This window comes from Echiichthys vipera, assembly GCF_963691815.1.
Source record: "Echiichthys vipera genome assembly, chromosome: 10".
Taxonomy (NCBI): domain Eukaryota; kingdom Metazoa; phylum Chordata; class Actinopteri; order Perciformes; family Trachinidae; genus Echiichthys; species Echiichthys vipera.
In genome coordinates, this window is record NC_139835.1 from 15590094 (window position 1) to 15606337 (window position 16244).

Below are 16244 nucleotides of genomic sequence, written 5' to 3' on the forward strand. Positions count from 1 at the left end.
AATGTCCCTGTACTGTACGGGGGCTGAAGTTTTATATACAAAGCCGTTTAAATTATATTGCTGCTTAAAGGTATGCATAATTAAGGGCTGTCTGCTTTGAATCACAGGTGGGTGCCATCATAGTTGGCTCCGCCTCAGCTCCATTCATGCTCCACTTCTTAGCCTATTTTTGGGTCAGCATGGAGTTACGGTGCTTGCCCACTGTACGCAACCTGACTGGGGACAAAATTCACACTCATTCTTTATGTGTAGCACCCTTAGGCAGAGCAGGTAGTGCCTATCTGGCAATGGCCGGAGCTACCGGAAGCCACCCATATTGAGCTTCATTTCAACTCTTCCGAAACCTGTGGGTGACGTCATGGAGACTACGTCCATATTCATACAGTCTATGGGGAAAAAACCCACCTTACTTTCATCTGTAATTGTAGCCCTAAGCCTAACAATTTGTGTATTCAAAATACTAGAATTTGATCAGTGATGATGGACTGTAGAAGGTATATCATATTTGATACTAACCTGTGAGAGGTGAGGACCACTGCACATTTCCCTTTCACTTCTTCAGAGATGATTTTCCAGAGGTGACGTTTGGTGCGAGGGTCCATGCCAGAACTTGGTTCATCCTGTGGCGAGGACGAATGAGAAGATGATGTGTGCATGATGTGTGAAAGAGAGAGAGAGGAAGTTGAAATCAAGGAAGAGAGATCAAGGGAAAACAAGGAGGAGGGCAGTGTTTTGCAAACTGTGCAGTACATACAGGAAAGGACAAAACAAGGGTACGGTGAACTAGAGAGAGTAAACACAAATGCATTATTGCAAAATAGGAAGGGAGATGGTAGGAAAAATGTGAAAGTAATAAAATAAATGAAGACAACAAAAAGGGCAAGATGCAAAGGGACGGTTAAAGAGAGGATGGGGAGATTAAAGAGACACACAGAGAAAAACAAAAGGGAGACAAGGAGGGAGAGATTGGAAGAAAAGGGAAGATTTGATAGAGACATAAGGTAGAAGCAAAGTTGAAAGCGAACAGGGAAGACCACCCTCGGGTGAGCCTGAGGAAACAGACTAATTAACTATATGAGATCTGTCAAGTCTAGGGGATCAATATCTACTTTACTTCAAAGACCCTTTCAGGAGGAACAGTAGTATATAGTTAGTGTAATATTCGCTGTCTGGTGGCCAGGCATTTAATTGGGCAGCTACCGCAACAAAAACAGGTGGGTTCTCACCAGGAGCAGGATTTGTGGATGCCCAATGAGAGCCAGCGCAGTGGAGAGCTTCCTGCGAGTGCCGCAACTGTAACCATCAGTGATTATGTCTCTATGATAGTTCAGTTCCAGCCTTTTCAGGAGGTAGTTCACCACCTTTAAAGGAAACATGCAGGTGATTAAACAGTGAACGGACAAAATAAGAACATGATATGAAAAAGTTAACAGTTTGAAATGATGAAGTTTACGGTAATAAGATTTGCTTCGTCTTCTTCCAAATAGGTTTATGTGACAACTTCATAGACCAGTTTGTCCTAGTTTTATGTTTGATACACATAAAAAATATATAAATCCCTCCGAAACTGTGGTTCCGGAAGATTTAAACAACACCAGACCCCTGTAATCCATCAACTGGAGGAACTAACTCTGGAGAAAAAGTCCAATACCTCACTTCACACAACTGAGGACCTGATCACAGCGGTGGACAGAAAGACAGTAAGCCTTTCTGAGGGCAGAGGGTGGCCCTTCAAATCACTGGCTACTTGATATTCATGTTATTGCCTCATCCTGATTTGTCCAGCAAATAACTGATGTAACTATCTGTCCCATGCATATTTCATTTTGTTTGTACAACAATAATGACTTTACTTGGTGACTTTATTTTATCTAAGCTCCAAGCTGTCCTGGGTCTGCAGCTTTAGAGAACAGGAAGATCAGACTGAATATAAAGATGGACTACGCATCTCCACTTCCTCCCGCTGTACAAAAGTGATGCCAAAAATATCTTAGATACGGGCGCCGCCATGTTGTGAGTTTTGAGGCAGACTCTATGCAGAAGTGATAGGGCAGTATAGCAGTCCCGCCCACAGTCGCCTGACTAATCGCAGGTTCAATTCAATTCAATTCAATTTTATTTATAGTGCCAAATCATAACAAAAGTTATCTCAGGACACTTTACAAACTAGGTAAAGACCACACTCTATGACTTATTTATGATAAACATAGACCCAACAAAGTTGATCCCAGCTGTCAATCATGATGTTTCACTTCATTTTTATTGTATTAAATAACCAACTGGAAGCTAAGTTACCATGAAAATGAACACTTAAATACATCAGCATGATCAGATCTATCTTAAAACCATCTTTGTGAAAAATGTATTTGATGTGTACTTTGATTTTTTTGTTTGGCCCATGTCCCAGTCGCTATAATGGAGGAGGCGGGACTTATCACCTACAGTATACGGCAGCTTGCCACCAGGTATGTTTTGGCTTCGGGATGTTTTGGCTTCACTTTCTAGGCGCTGATAAGATCCATCTTTATATACAGTCTATAGAACTGACACAGCATGATCTATTTGCTGCATATCAATTTATCCTGTTTATTTAACCATCACCACATTGAAAGCAGGATAAAAAAATAAAAAACTTAATGGGCCATAACCATTTCAGTGGCTTTAAAATATCTGTTTTTTCTGTAAGAGGATTTGCCTTTAGTGATTATTTTTCTGGAAGATTCTGATCACATAATGTACTTGTAATGTCCTTCCCCAGTGAAGGAAATTACAAGTATGCAGTATCTACAGCTAAATTTGAATGATTAGCACTGGCAACATAGCATACTGTGTACTTTACCGGGTTGCATGAAAATATGTTTTTTACGTTCTCTCATAAAAGCCACTTTCTATCACCTTTGATGTAACGGCTCATTAAGCCTAACAAAACCATGTCAATGTGGAATGACCCCATTAAGGCTTGTCCCATTATCCACAGCTAGGGGACTCTCAGTGGGAGACAACATAAGAGGAACTCTATATATAACCTCATCTTTGTGAATTAGCCTGACACCGATGCTGTGGCCATTATAACCATTGTTGTCACTGTCCTGACCAGAGAAAAGGAGCTGTAACAACAGCGGCTATGCCGATTAGAGCCCGACAGATCCATTTGTGCGCTTCACTGTCTGTGTAAGTAAGTGCATGTCTACAAGCATTCTCGCTAATGTGTGTGCATGATTGTGTTTGTAACGTGGCTGCGATTGTCAGAGGCAATGTTTTGTACTTCTGCACCCAAAGTTGTAAAATGGTGTAGAGAGAGACATGGATAGATGTTTTGTCTGTATTTATATTTGTCATGCTCACACATTTTCGCACACCTCAGAGATGTTTCTTTTCTTTATTTAAGGAGGGGGGGGGGGGGGGGGGGTATCAGGATGGAAAATCCGAAATCACATCATCTGTTGATTGGTTGTTCTGCGGATTCCTCTCATGTCAGCAGCAATAGCAGCAGCCAAAGACAGGCACACTCAGTAATCACCACGGAGGCAAGATTGATTAGTTCTCAGAAAGATAAATGGGAAGAATGGGACTAAAGTGGCATGTCAAATGAGATCCTCTCATCATCAAAGTATGGTCTAAATGTAAATTTGTCTGCAGTGAAGCATACAGCATCAGCTTAATTCTGAAGTTTGGATTGCACAAGCTGACAACAAAAGCTTTCCCATTTTGGCAGGGATAGCACAGCTTTCAGCACACATTACTCAACACTACACACCCCCTGATTCAGTATGCACAGAGGCATCAACAGTTGCTAGTCGTGCAGTGCACCTTTGAATTTCTATCAGATCTCGTGTCATTTTGTGGATGGTGGTCTCACTACCCAGAGCTTTGAAGATCAGCTCTGCAGCTCTTCCTTACCCCGTCTATCTCCTTCTTTGAGATGCCTCGAATGCGAGCGTAGAAGTACAAGTGCTCTTTTCCAGTGAGCAGATTGTCCAGCGCATCCACCTGGGGACAGTAGCCAATGTTAATTCCCTCGTTACGGCACTCCATCATGTCTACCAACCGCCTGGGGAAAAGAAGACAAAGAAAGACATTCTCTTAAATGGCATCCACCACATGGTATAGGGCAGATGGGCATGTAGGGCGTCCCATTGACCCTGCTGCCTGCTGGGAATACCCACCTAACAACAGAGCAGTTAAAGGGAGCCAGAGTACAGTGGTTTTATGTCTGTATGGGAGTCTGAGATGTAGGTTTGAGGCACAGCTGCTACCAAAACCATTTATGATCACATTCTGGGTGATGGTAAGTAATTACATGTCTCATTTGTGGATATTTGTGTTATGCAAATTTAATCAAGCTCAGCTTTATTAGACCCTTGGTTTTCAAAGTCTGAGACTGTGAACCTCTTTACAGATAAAGCCTGGAAAAAGGCGCTTTGCTCAAGTCCTGGATACATCATGTATATGTTATTGGGTTCCATAGACACTCAACAATTGAGCCGAGATAGCGTAATACTGTTGTTTGACGACTTCCGTCCTAAGGCATTTATCAGTTGGAAAATAGTGGGAAACAGTAAACATTCCCCAATCTTCAGTATCTCTTTAACCCAACCAGACACCAGGATATTTTGTTATCTTCTTTTGATAACTAATGGAATAATTAATAAATAATAACTAATTAATTTTCCCAAGTTGCACTGCATTAGACAGTGAAGCTTGGGCACCGGCAGAAATGAAATTGAAGCTTTGTCCTGTGTACATTGATTCTCCTAAATCATCTTAAGTTTGCAGGAATACATTTTAAGTAAACAAACATTGCCTGATATATTTTGGAATATGCATGCATCGAACATACAACAAAAGGAAAAGCAAGAGGGCAAATATGGCCAGTAGCCAGTGATCATGAAGCTGAAACCAATGTTATTCGATTTTTTGTTTTAATGTTACATAAACCTGACACCTTTATGTGTTCAGGTAAGATTTATTTCTAAGAAAAAATGCTAGGTAAATTCTATTGTAGAAACAGAGAAATGGTTTAGCAACAACAAATCGATGTTCTCACTCAAAAGATAAAAGGCAAGTTGTATTGCTATCCAGAATTCATTCAATCATTTTTTTAAATGATCTGTTACTCAAGGAGGAAATTCCAATGATGAATAAATACATTCATGAATGGCTTACCCTTCGCAGTCCCTGATCTGTGCTGTGCCATCGGTGGGGCTAACATCTCCAGTCAGCATCTTGAAGGTGGTAGTTTTTCCTGCACCGTTCACTCCCAACAGACCGAAGCACTGTAAGCGCAAAACAATTCCTTAGTAATCCTGAAGCATTCGTCCACTTTAAAGTACTATAATATTATGATGGGCTTTTTCAAAGATTATAACATTCAGATCTAAAGAAAAAACACATAAGCACTTGGTGAATATCTTCCCTAAAGCCAGCTATCACGCAGAGGGATATGATTTCCAGTAATGTTGGACAACTTTGTTCACAAACGAAACATATTTATTTCTGGAATAACAGCTTTTTTTCCTACAGACAAATCCACCTGTGGATTTATGTGATGTGCTCTCTAGCTGTGCCTTCAGTACTACAGGAGCATTGTGCTGAATGCAATTTTATTGACAGTAAAACCATGGATTACAGATTATCTGAAGGACGGACGAAGCTGTTGAGAATGTGGATACTTTTAAACACTAGTGGGAAATTGGTTAGAAAATAGGCTTACATTTGAAGGAAACATTAAAAATAACTTTATATTGACATCCACTGGATGAATGTAAAAACTGCATTGATTATTTTAATTTAATGTAAATACACCTGATTTTGTTATATTTTGTGTTTCCTGGTATTTAAAACTCTACTGTGAACAGTTATAAAAATGCAATTCAGGTTAAGTCTTTAATAATAATTAAAATAAAATATAATGTGTTGCACAAAGTACCAGTGACTTAATTACACCATTGCTGTCGTAACAAAAGGTTGATAATAGTCATGCCCCTTTTGTTATCCTTCTGAGTTTAATGGATTTGACTTGTATCAGTAATTCATATTCCTACTGTGGGTAAAGGCATAGGCTTACCTCTCCTGCAGGGATGCCCACAGAGATACTCTTGACAGCATGGACCTTCTTATTGAGGTGCTGATAGACCTTAGTCAACTGGTTGACCTGCAGTATGTCTGTGCTGGCTGCTCCACTAGACACCCGTAGGTGCTCAGCCGCCACATCCTCGTCCTCGTCCTCCCGAGCCACCTTTAACACCGCCTTTCTGCCACAAATCAGATTCCTGCAAAGGTAAAAAAAAAAAAAAAAAAAAGAATTTTAATCTTTGTTCATTCAGAATTAAAAAAAAAAGGTTTAACATTTTTAGCATTTTCTTAAACTACTTGAAACACACTTTGATGCACATTCAATCAGTCATTTGCACATTTTCTATATACATAATATTCAGTTACAAGTATGCATACGGCAGGAGTTCATGATCACCGTCTCAGGCTTCTCTTTTACTCACCTGACTTTGTGTATAAGAAACCTGTTGAGCAGGAGGCGCAGTGTGAAGAAGACCAGGCCTTGGATGAATGAGGCGAGGAACATCCAACCCAGGGCGTCTGTGGAGAACGGGTTCTGATAGGCGTCAATGCCGTAGCCGCCTAGCAGTTGGACCTCTATGTTCATCCTGGCCAGCTTCACCAGCCCATTCCCAAAGTTGAACTGGGGGAATATTAGGAAGGCGTGGCTCAGCTTGTTCAATATCTCCTGGATGACCTGGGGTAGAGAGAGAGAGAGAGTAAGAAGAGATGATACAGAAAACCAAAATGCTCCTCATTTGTAATCTTTACTTTTGTCATTGGATATGTGGAGATTGTTTGCCTTTCTCTCTCCTCTGCAACTCTATATCACTCTAGCTACAGGGAGCGACAAGTCACACAGTTAAGTGTTAATTAAAGGCATCTTCACTCTGGTAGTTTATGCTGACCTCAGAGTTCTTCATTGAAACCTGAGCCAGAAAGTAGAGGACGGAGGTGGACACGATGGTGTTGATAGTGATGAACAGGTTGATGCACACATAGGCAATGAAGGCCATCTCTGCATCCTTGAGGACCCCCGATAACAGATACATCCAGGGGAAGGTGGCAAACCTGAGGAATTGACAGTGACAGGATACTTTAAACATGAAGTAAAAATAACTACGCACACACACACACACACACACACACACACACACACACACACACACACACACACACACACACACACACACACACACACACACACACACACACACACACACACACACACACACACACACACACACACACACACACACACACACACACACACACACACACACACACACACACACACACACACACACACACACACACACACACACACACACACACACACACACACACACACACACACACACACACACACACCCCAATCAAATAAACAAGCACATTATCTGACACACATACACACGCATCTTAAAATAGCCCCACTGGCCGGGTTGCTTCCAAAGGGGAAATTCATACAGTCACAAATGCACCTTCTAAAATGGCATGACCTTGCATTTTTTTTCGCAACTGAAGCGGCTGAGGGCTATAACAGACTAAACAGAGCAGCTGTGAGCCTGATGAAAATAGGCACCAAAGAATACTAAAAAGGAGAGGGGGGAAAAATACCACACCATGAGGAGGGTAAACATTTAGTCATGAAGCCAAAAGAGAGGAAGATAAATTACTGCTCCCTTTATTCCCCCTGGTGGCAGAACATCCTTTTCTTTTCTTTTTTTCTTTTCTCTCAGATAATGTGCTTGTTCATTTGATTGGGGCGTCTGGGTCAGCAAGGCAGAGAAGGGAAAGAGCAGGAGGGAGAAACAAGAAGAAGAAGAAAAAAAGTAGGGTGGGAAAATAAAAAGAGAGAGAGAGAGAGAGAGAGAGAGAGAGAGAGAGAGAGAGAGAGAGAGAGAGAGAGAGAGAGAGGCCGAACAAACAGACAGAGCCAGACAGAGACAAAGCATATGTGTGCCATGCCCAAAAAAAGGTGCTTTGGTAGGCAGACTGCGGGTGCCAAGCCATGACAAGGAACAGAAGCAAGACGACTGCAGACCAGACCAGACCAGGTGGGTGCTGCCTGACAGACTGTGATTATTCATTGCTTGGGAGGCAGACATCTGTCTGATAAATGAGAAGCAGAAAGCTGACTTGGCCTTGTAAGATCTAGGGGCTCAGGGTGAGCAGAAGGGAACAAAGGGGACTAAATTTCACCTACTTTTATAGAATTGTGTAAAACAATCTCAGTAATTGATGTCAAGAAACATAGTGTATCATTGCTTTGGCATCTTTCTGACTGATTATAACACCTTGGTATTGTGAGATCACACCATGGTCATATTGTTATTACCATGAGCCCTGTTGCTCTCTCTCACTCTCACTCTCTCTCTCTCTCTCTCTACCATCTTTGGCTTGAATGGGATAAACATGTTGGTAGTGATTTTTCTATCAGCCTTTAAGTCCTACCACCGGCTGTCTTTGCAAGAAACTCGGAAAAAATTGATCTGTGTTTGAAGAGCGGCAGCTTCCTTACGCTCAGTTCTGTAAAAGCAACCTGGTGGCACACAAAGTAACATGCGGCGGAGGCTAGAAAATACAGCGTGCATGAGAGGACGTGCTTGATCAAATTGACCTTGACCATAAAAACTCCTCAGTTGTGCGGTTGCATGGTGAGGAAACATTGTCCTGCTGCAGAATGAAGGGTCATCAAGTGAGTTTTTGCATTTGCTTGGCTCAGAGCAGACAAGATATTTTATTTAGTCGTTGCTGAGATCTTGGAACTCAGCACCAGTGATAAAAAAAACATGTCCAATGGGGAAAGTAGCACAAGCAGTTAGATAATCACGCATGTTGAGGCGGTTAGTCAAATAAATTGGCAGCAAGTAAAACTGTGTTGTAAACATCAATAATAGTTTATGGAGGAACTTATTTTGACCTATTTCCAGCAGTTGTGCCATTGGGATTATTACTGACGTTATGGATGCACCCACTCCTAGTTTTACCATCAAATAAAGTGGGGGCTAATCCGACCAAACTGTCAAGCATTTTGCGTTTCCACATGTTTAATGGTCTCACCGCTGTGTTTGTTGTTGGACACATTTTTGTGATCAAACACATCGAGACACTTGTTACCTTAGGGAAATCATCATCCGCTACATACATCTGGAGTACTGGACGTAACGTATTCTTGCATAAGCATACATACATGTACATTATAGCAGTCAAGAGCTCTACTTTTCTACTCCAGCCCTTAAAGAGGAACACCACACACATTAAGAATAACAATACAATGTGGTTGTGCATTGTAGTTTCTTTCCTTTGTTTGTTTTCTTGCCCATCTGGGATGAGTTGAGGGAAGGAGGTAAAAGACCATGCACTGTTAACTCATAACTCATAACTTTTTCAACTGATCACCAGAGCTACAGAATAACACTCAGTGTAATAAAAACACTTTTTCTCCAACAATGGAGCGAACAGCTGATTTTGAGATAGTAAAGTGGCTTTGTGTCTTTCAGCCTCATGACGGCTTGATATTGTCATGAACAAAACAAGGCAAAAGACCAACAATGTCAGAAATTGTCATTCATTTTTCATCAAACTGCTAAAGTCCCTTTTAAGGCGTTATTACACTGAGTGATACTCACATGCTTCAAGGCCAAATAATTACTCACCCAAAGAGTACCAGAAGCAAGGTGACAGCTCCCAAATTTTGCCGCTCTGTGAAGGCTGGAATCTGGAAGGCTGCGATTACGCAGACAGTCAAGGTCACAGGGATCATATACATGACCTGTGGAAAAAGATATGCACAATATGCAGCAACATGTGTCGGTTGAGCTGGAATTAGTTCCAAATCAATAATGAATCAATGTTTTAATGATATAAACAAGAAAGTCTACTCTGGGTATCTATAAATTGTTTTGCATATGCTGTTGCAATCGGAAATTGACATACTTAATGTTTCCCTTTTGTTTTTAATGAGCATCATTTTAAAAACACAAGGGACTCCCTTTACCATGTCATAAAAGAAGTTCACAGCCCAGTAAAGGGGCTCGCTGATGCCAGAGATGTGCTGGAGCCTCTTGGAGCCAATTCGGTGCTCGGTGACTTCATAGATGGCGAAGCTGGCAGTGGTGATCGAATAACCCGTCAGAACGCACATAGCCACCATGATCTGGAGAATTCCCTGGATACTGTGAGGGAAAAAACATAGGTCCATTCAGATGTCAGTGACAACACTAACGTCATCAATTATCAGCCATGTTTGTAATTAGTGAATTATCATTCAACCACATCAACTGCTAATGTCCATTATATCCCTGCATGTTAAGAATTTGAACTTAATGTTGCTGCATAGTTGCAGTAGTTACAGGTATAGATCCAAAAACGACAAAGTGCACAAATTAATCATTCTACGCGGGTGTGCTGAGTCACTTTCAATGAGGCAACCTGGTGTAATTCCTTTGCAGCCCATATTAAAACCCTCCTGAAATAATGAATACATGTATTTATTTCAGTATATATCAAGCTTATAAAACCGAAATGGTGTCGGTTGAAGTCAAGGCTTATATACCCCTACCCCTTTTGCCTTCATTTTTTTTTTACTCATTAATACAAAAGGATCAGATCAATGCAAACTATCACATTGTTCACCGCTGGGACCTGACTCATTTAAACTATTCTCACAATAGTTCTCACAATAAATAGAATGCCATTAATAACAAACAGCTTTGTTAAAGAGATACTTGCGCCTCGCCTCTGACAAGATAATAACCGCAAAAGGAGCAGATGGCTTCTTGTAGAGAACAACTTCACACTGTTGCTTGCTGTATGGTCAGTATGCCTGTGGTGCTGCTGCGAGACTGCAGAGTCTATTGTCCAGACAAGACCCCGGACAACCAGCTGAGGCTTTGATCCCTCAGTTCTCACTTTTCCAACCCAGTGTGCTTGTTGAAAACCCTCTTGATGCCGCTACCTGATCATCTCCCATGCTCTCTGTACTATCCAACATGCTACTGTAGTACTTTTACCTCTTGCCCCTGGCTCAGGCACCGCACCACCAACCAAATAGAATAAGCTTCATGAGGCTGAAAAGGAGGATGGTGAAGCTGGGTGTGTGACCGAGTTGGAAGGAGAGAGAACAGCAGAGAGGGACACGCTGTGAGCGTTTAAGGGCAGTACTGACTACAGAGGAGAGCCGGCAGCAGAGAATGTTTGCTAGCAGTTATGGCCAATATAACCTTAAATATTTCCCATGGGCAAAGCTACTATACTGTGAGAATCAAGACATTTGGAGTAATAAGCCCATTGTTATGGCTCAGAACAAATCAATACATCAAGTGAGGAAGCAGAATATCACAGAGGGATAGTTGTGCACTTGCAGTTACTGCAGTACCTGCAGGTAAACAGCAACAGTATGTAAATACCATGCACATTAAGCAACGTGGAGAATGTGGAGAAACTAAAGGGCAGTTAACACAAGGAAATACCCTGTGAAATGGTTGGCGCTATTAAGACTCAAGAGAGAACGGACCTACTATATGAGGCCACAGTTTCAGCTCAATACATTCATGGATTGAATGATTTATTGGATATAATCCTCTGGAACACACACACAAACACACACACATGTTTGCATATATACACACAAGCACTAATTCCACAGTCTGAGCCTCAAAAGCAGAATGTGGAGTATTTTAAATGAACTAATTTTGGGAAGTGGGGTAGAATCAATCCACCTCTGTGCCACCTTCAGGGTAAACACTCATTACGTTGGGACTCTGATCAATAGTGCAAGCTCAGGGAAATCCATTTAGAAAATCAAATATGGGTAAATACTGCTGTCATGTACCTCCCTGCCCTAAGTCCACACTGACTTTGATGTCCTGAATTGAAAAGCAGGGCGCCTCAATAATTTAACCTGGGCTCAGCCAAACAACAGCAAAGAAAATTCACCGTGACTCGACTAATTTCGGGATATTTTCAACAATTACAGTAGAATGCTATTATCTTTTCTTTTTTGTCTTTTTAGATTTAAGCTATTGCTATTCTTGAATGCTGACAGTCAGTTCAGCAGAAGGAAGAATTCAAAGTGCAGTCCTTACATTGAATCTTCATCGTCTGCCCGGCCAAAGTAGGGGTGACTGGAAACTGAAATGGCTGTAATAGAAATTGTATTGTGTTAGCAATAGAAAAACAACAGCATGCTGGCTATTTTTCAGCACAGGAACCAAATGAGCAATGATATTCTCATAGCCTGGGACACAGTCAATTGAGAAATATAGGGCAAGATGATTTCATTTGCCAGTGCACACAAAGAAAATTGAATTTTCTTTATCATTTTTTTTTATCAGGGGCGTCTAGATGCTTACAGACATGAACTGCTCCCCTGCATGTCTCTGCTTTCACATTTCCCGAGATAGGATAGTGCGAGTTAACCCCGAAGAGCAGCAGCCCTGGAGCAGGTTGGAAGCTCAGTGCTTCGCTTAAGGGCATTGGTGGATGTGATGGGTTATATTAACTAATCCAGATCTGTAATCATTAACACTTCATCATTACTGCTCTAAAGGTAATTCCCAGATTTGGCTTGAATCTTTTCCAGTGGGAAACAATGACAGGTGCAACAAGCAATCCTTTTCATTGGGGATGCATCTGCCAATTTCTTGATTGTTCAATAAATAGTTTTGTATGAAATTCTTAAAAAATAATCACAGGCCATCAAATATTCATATTTGAGAAGCTGGAACCAGTGAATTTCCGCTAGTAAAAATACCTCAGCAATTAAGTTAGTTAAAGTTAATTATTAATTAAAGTTCTAAGTTTTCTAAATGTAGTCGATTGACCTAAATAGTATTTTATTTAGTATTTCACTAAATCAGAAAAATGGGTCATGATAAAAACCATTAGAAGAACATTTGAGTTTTTTTCCCTTTTTAAAAAAAAAAAAAAAAGGATTCAATCAGGTTTCAGTTCATGCCTTCTAAAGGTAGATTTTGGGGTAGGAGAAGTATTGAGTGAATAACAGGCAGACATTCAATTCAAAACATGGCTGCAGGCAGGAGTGATCAGAATCTCTGGACTGTGTGGAGTGTGTGGACTGTGTGGCAGTGTGTGGTTTTGCGAGAGTCCTGCAAGAGTTGTATGAAAAAAACTGTTTGATTCAGACCTTTAAAGGGTCCCAACTCATTGTTGGCAGTGCAGTACACACTGTGATGGTTAGGGCTTCACATCTGACAGATAAACCATCACCTTGAAAAGTAATCTCCGTGGATCTCCACCTCTGCCGCCCCCCAACCCGCCTCCACCATGAGTTTGCAGGTAACATTCACTCAACCCTCGAGCATTATCCTCATCCAGTGTGGAAGAAATATTTGTGAATGTGTGTGCATGTACATCTGTGCATGCGCTAAACGTTTTACGAGCACTTCTTCATGTGTGTGCGTGAGTGTGTTTGTGTACTCATGCTCTGCAGGCAGATGGTCAGGGTGATACAGAGCTGAAACAGTACTGAGATGAGCCTCCTTCTCTTTAGCATAGCTCCCCAGTGAGCCACTCATCAGTATTCACCGTGGATACTGAAGCGAGTCTAAGGACACACAGCTCCCCCTGGCTTTAATCCAGTGAAATGAACCATGAGTAAACACTCTTTTCAGCTCTCTCTCTACATTTAGTATGCAAAATGCACTAGGTGTTCAATCAGTAGCATCTTGCTGGATAGATAGATTTTTCTAATATTGATGTGTGAATTTCATTTGCATAATCCCAGTCGTGTCTTATTTCAAACCTATCTTTTACAATACCTGAGATCGTTGTTGCTTGTGAATAAAGGACAATCGTAACATAAATAATACGTATAGACTTTTTCTAAAATAACTAATAAAAATATAAGAAAATGTGAGTTAACAGCAGCAAATGCATATAACCATGTAAAAATGAAATGGATGTCACTGATCTTTACTGTTATTGCCTTTGTATAGAATCCTTGAGCAATTAGACTGTGTCCCTTGGTCTGTCACTGAGGTTTTACAATTTACTTGTAACATTTTTTATTTCCCTCCAGCTTACCATATTCACGTGGATCCTTGTCTGCTGGAAGATTGGAGCGTAGGATGGTATTGCTGAGGCTGTTTAAGTATGCTGGCATTGTGTGGTGGCCCTCTGGGTTGAACCAGACCTACACCAATGCAAGCACAAACACAGACATGCAAAGAAACCGTCATTCTTACTGCTACAGATCAGGATATGCAAGACCACTACATTGCTACAATAACTTTTTCAAAGTTTTGAAACCAGGTCTTTAAAGATACAATACATGCAGGCATCACAACACATTAGCACGATTGCTTCAGTAAAGCATATTTATGATGACAGTGATGGCGTAACGATGCAGCTCCATCTGCAAGCCTTGATCTTGTAGCCAAACAGTGTTAGGATAGGATGTCATGTTTTAACTACAACTACAGCGATTAAAGTAAAACGAGACAGGCAGCACGGAGGAAGGAGACAAATTTACCTTAGACAGAGTACGGTTTTTGGGCACCGCTGTTAGGTCCATTTGTAAGTCAGGAGGAAGTGGCATGCCAAAATCAAAGCCCCCATACCTGAAAAAATAAACGTATATAGATCAAATTAGAGATCTTTGCATGCTGTTGTTAGATTTCTGTTATATGTATTCGTTACATTAACAATATTGCCAGTTGACTGATTACGTTGGTAACTTTTTGTAAGAGGATAAGTCGTTTTCATATTTGCTGAGACTGTCACTATATCCCGACGAGACAAATGCTGTGAAAAAAGTCATGTCGCTCTACATCTCTCTGTCTGCTCCTAATGTCATCTGCTAGATCCACTGCGCCTGACCAACAAAAAATCAGAGCCAAGGAGTCCCTGACGCAACGTCACTGAGTGCTCATGAACTACGATGAAGCTGTGTGACTCAGTGACGTGCAGTCAGGGGAGGCAGGTGAGGCTCATCATGAGAGGAAAAATAAACGAAATAATAAAATAACACAAGTATTAATATTTGTCCTCTGGACTATGATTTTGGTGTGGTTCTTAATGTATTTTGACCATTTTTATATTAAAAATGGCAGAAAATTCTGTATTTCCTGCTTAAATAAACGGAGTCTATTCGGAGACGAGAGGTGAGGCACGGACAGCAGAGCCCCCAACAGATTGCGCAATCACTCACAAACTGGATTGAGCGTGTGCAAATGGCGCGTGCTTGTTCCCATTTCTGTGTATGTTTCCAATATGATGGTTGAGGACACTTTTATGTAATAAAGTATACTTCTTCTTTTCCATGGTGTTCAGTAATGTATTTTACGTATGTGTGCAACGGAAAAGACAGACACAACACAGCTTATCATGAACGTCGAAGGAGGACCGCCATTGCAAAAGGAGAGCGCTGACCATGAGAGACACCGGAGCAAAGAGGAGACGTGTCCATCCCCCTCTACCTCCCCTTTCATTTCAAATGGGCGTGAAGATCCCTCCCCCACACCCCCCAAGCCTAAATCCAGGTCTCCATCCTTCTCCCTTCCTCAAGTAAGCCTTTCTCCCCCCTTATCCCCTTTGGAGTTCCGGGAGCTACCCCCACCCACTCCCCGCCCTACTCCTATTTTTACTCCCCTTGACCGACCTCAGCGATCCCCCCCTGAGCGTTATCTCAGTGGCACCTCCCTCCCACCTCCTCCCCCCCCTCCACGAAAGTGTGCTTCACAAACCCTCAGCCCTACTCCGCCCCTATTACGTAAACCCCCTCTACTCCCTCAACGTCCACTTCCAGTAGTTCATTCCAGCTCTGACGCTGCCCACTCCTCCTCCCCCCCCTCATGGCCACCCTCGCCCCGCCCTGACAGCAGTCCTGAATATTATTGATACAAAACAGGGTTCAGCAGTAGACCACATTATCAGCTGGGCCCAAGGCTGCCTACGTCAAAGCTTGGCACCTTCTGCATTCCTGTTGTGACGACCGAGAGAGTGAACATTGGGAAACGTAGACACCCTGCTAACCTGAACAATCTCATTCCTATCCTCTCCAAATCAAAGTCAACATCGAAGCCTGTCGATAACACCATCAGGATGGGTCTGCTCAATGTTAGGTCTCTGAATAACAAATCATTTTTAGTCAACGATTTTATTACTACTTCCAAACTTGATTTTATGTTTTTAACTGAAACATGGCTGGAGCAATATAACAGTGC

The 16244-nt window shown here is 41.7% G+C and overlaps 1 protein-coding gene across 2 annotated transcripts in view; it reads right to left on the minus strand.

Annotated features, from left to right (window-relative positions):
- Positions 1-16244, minus strand: part of abca12 (ATP-binding cassette, sub-family A (ABC1), member 12) — a 75917-nt gene that overhangs the window by 2593 nt on the left and 57080 nt on the right. Inside the window, exons 56-67 of one of the 2 annotated variants that reach the window (XM_083921609.1) lie at positions 14552-14639; positions 14104-14212; positions 12144-12198; positions 10055-10232; positions 9714-9829; positions 6963-7125; positions 6498-6751; positions 6068-6272; positions 5167-5276; positions 3901-4051; positions 1227-1361; positions 517-620 (exon numbers count right to left, since the gene is read on the minus strand). In XM_083921609.1, coding sequence (XP_083777735.1) covers positions 517-620; positions 1227-1361; positions 3901-4051; positions 5167-5276; positions 6068-6272; positions 6498-6751; positions 6963-7125; positions 9714-9829; positions 10055-10232; positions 12144-12198; positions 14104-14212; positions 14552-14639 — 1668 coding nt within the window. Of the gene's footprint in view, positions 1-516; positions 621-1226; positions 1362-3900; positions 4052-5166; positions 5277-6067; positions 6273-6497; positions 6752-6962; positions 7126-9713; positions 9830-10054; positions 10233-12143; positions 12199-14103; positions 14213-14551; positions 14640-16244 lie in introns of those variants that run through there. The other variant, XM_083921610.1, reaches the window with a different exon arrangement.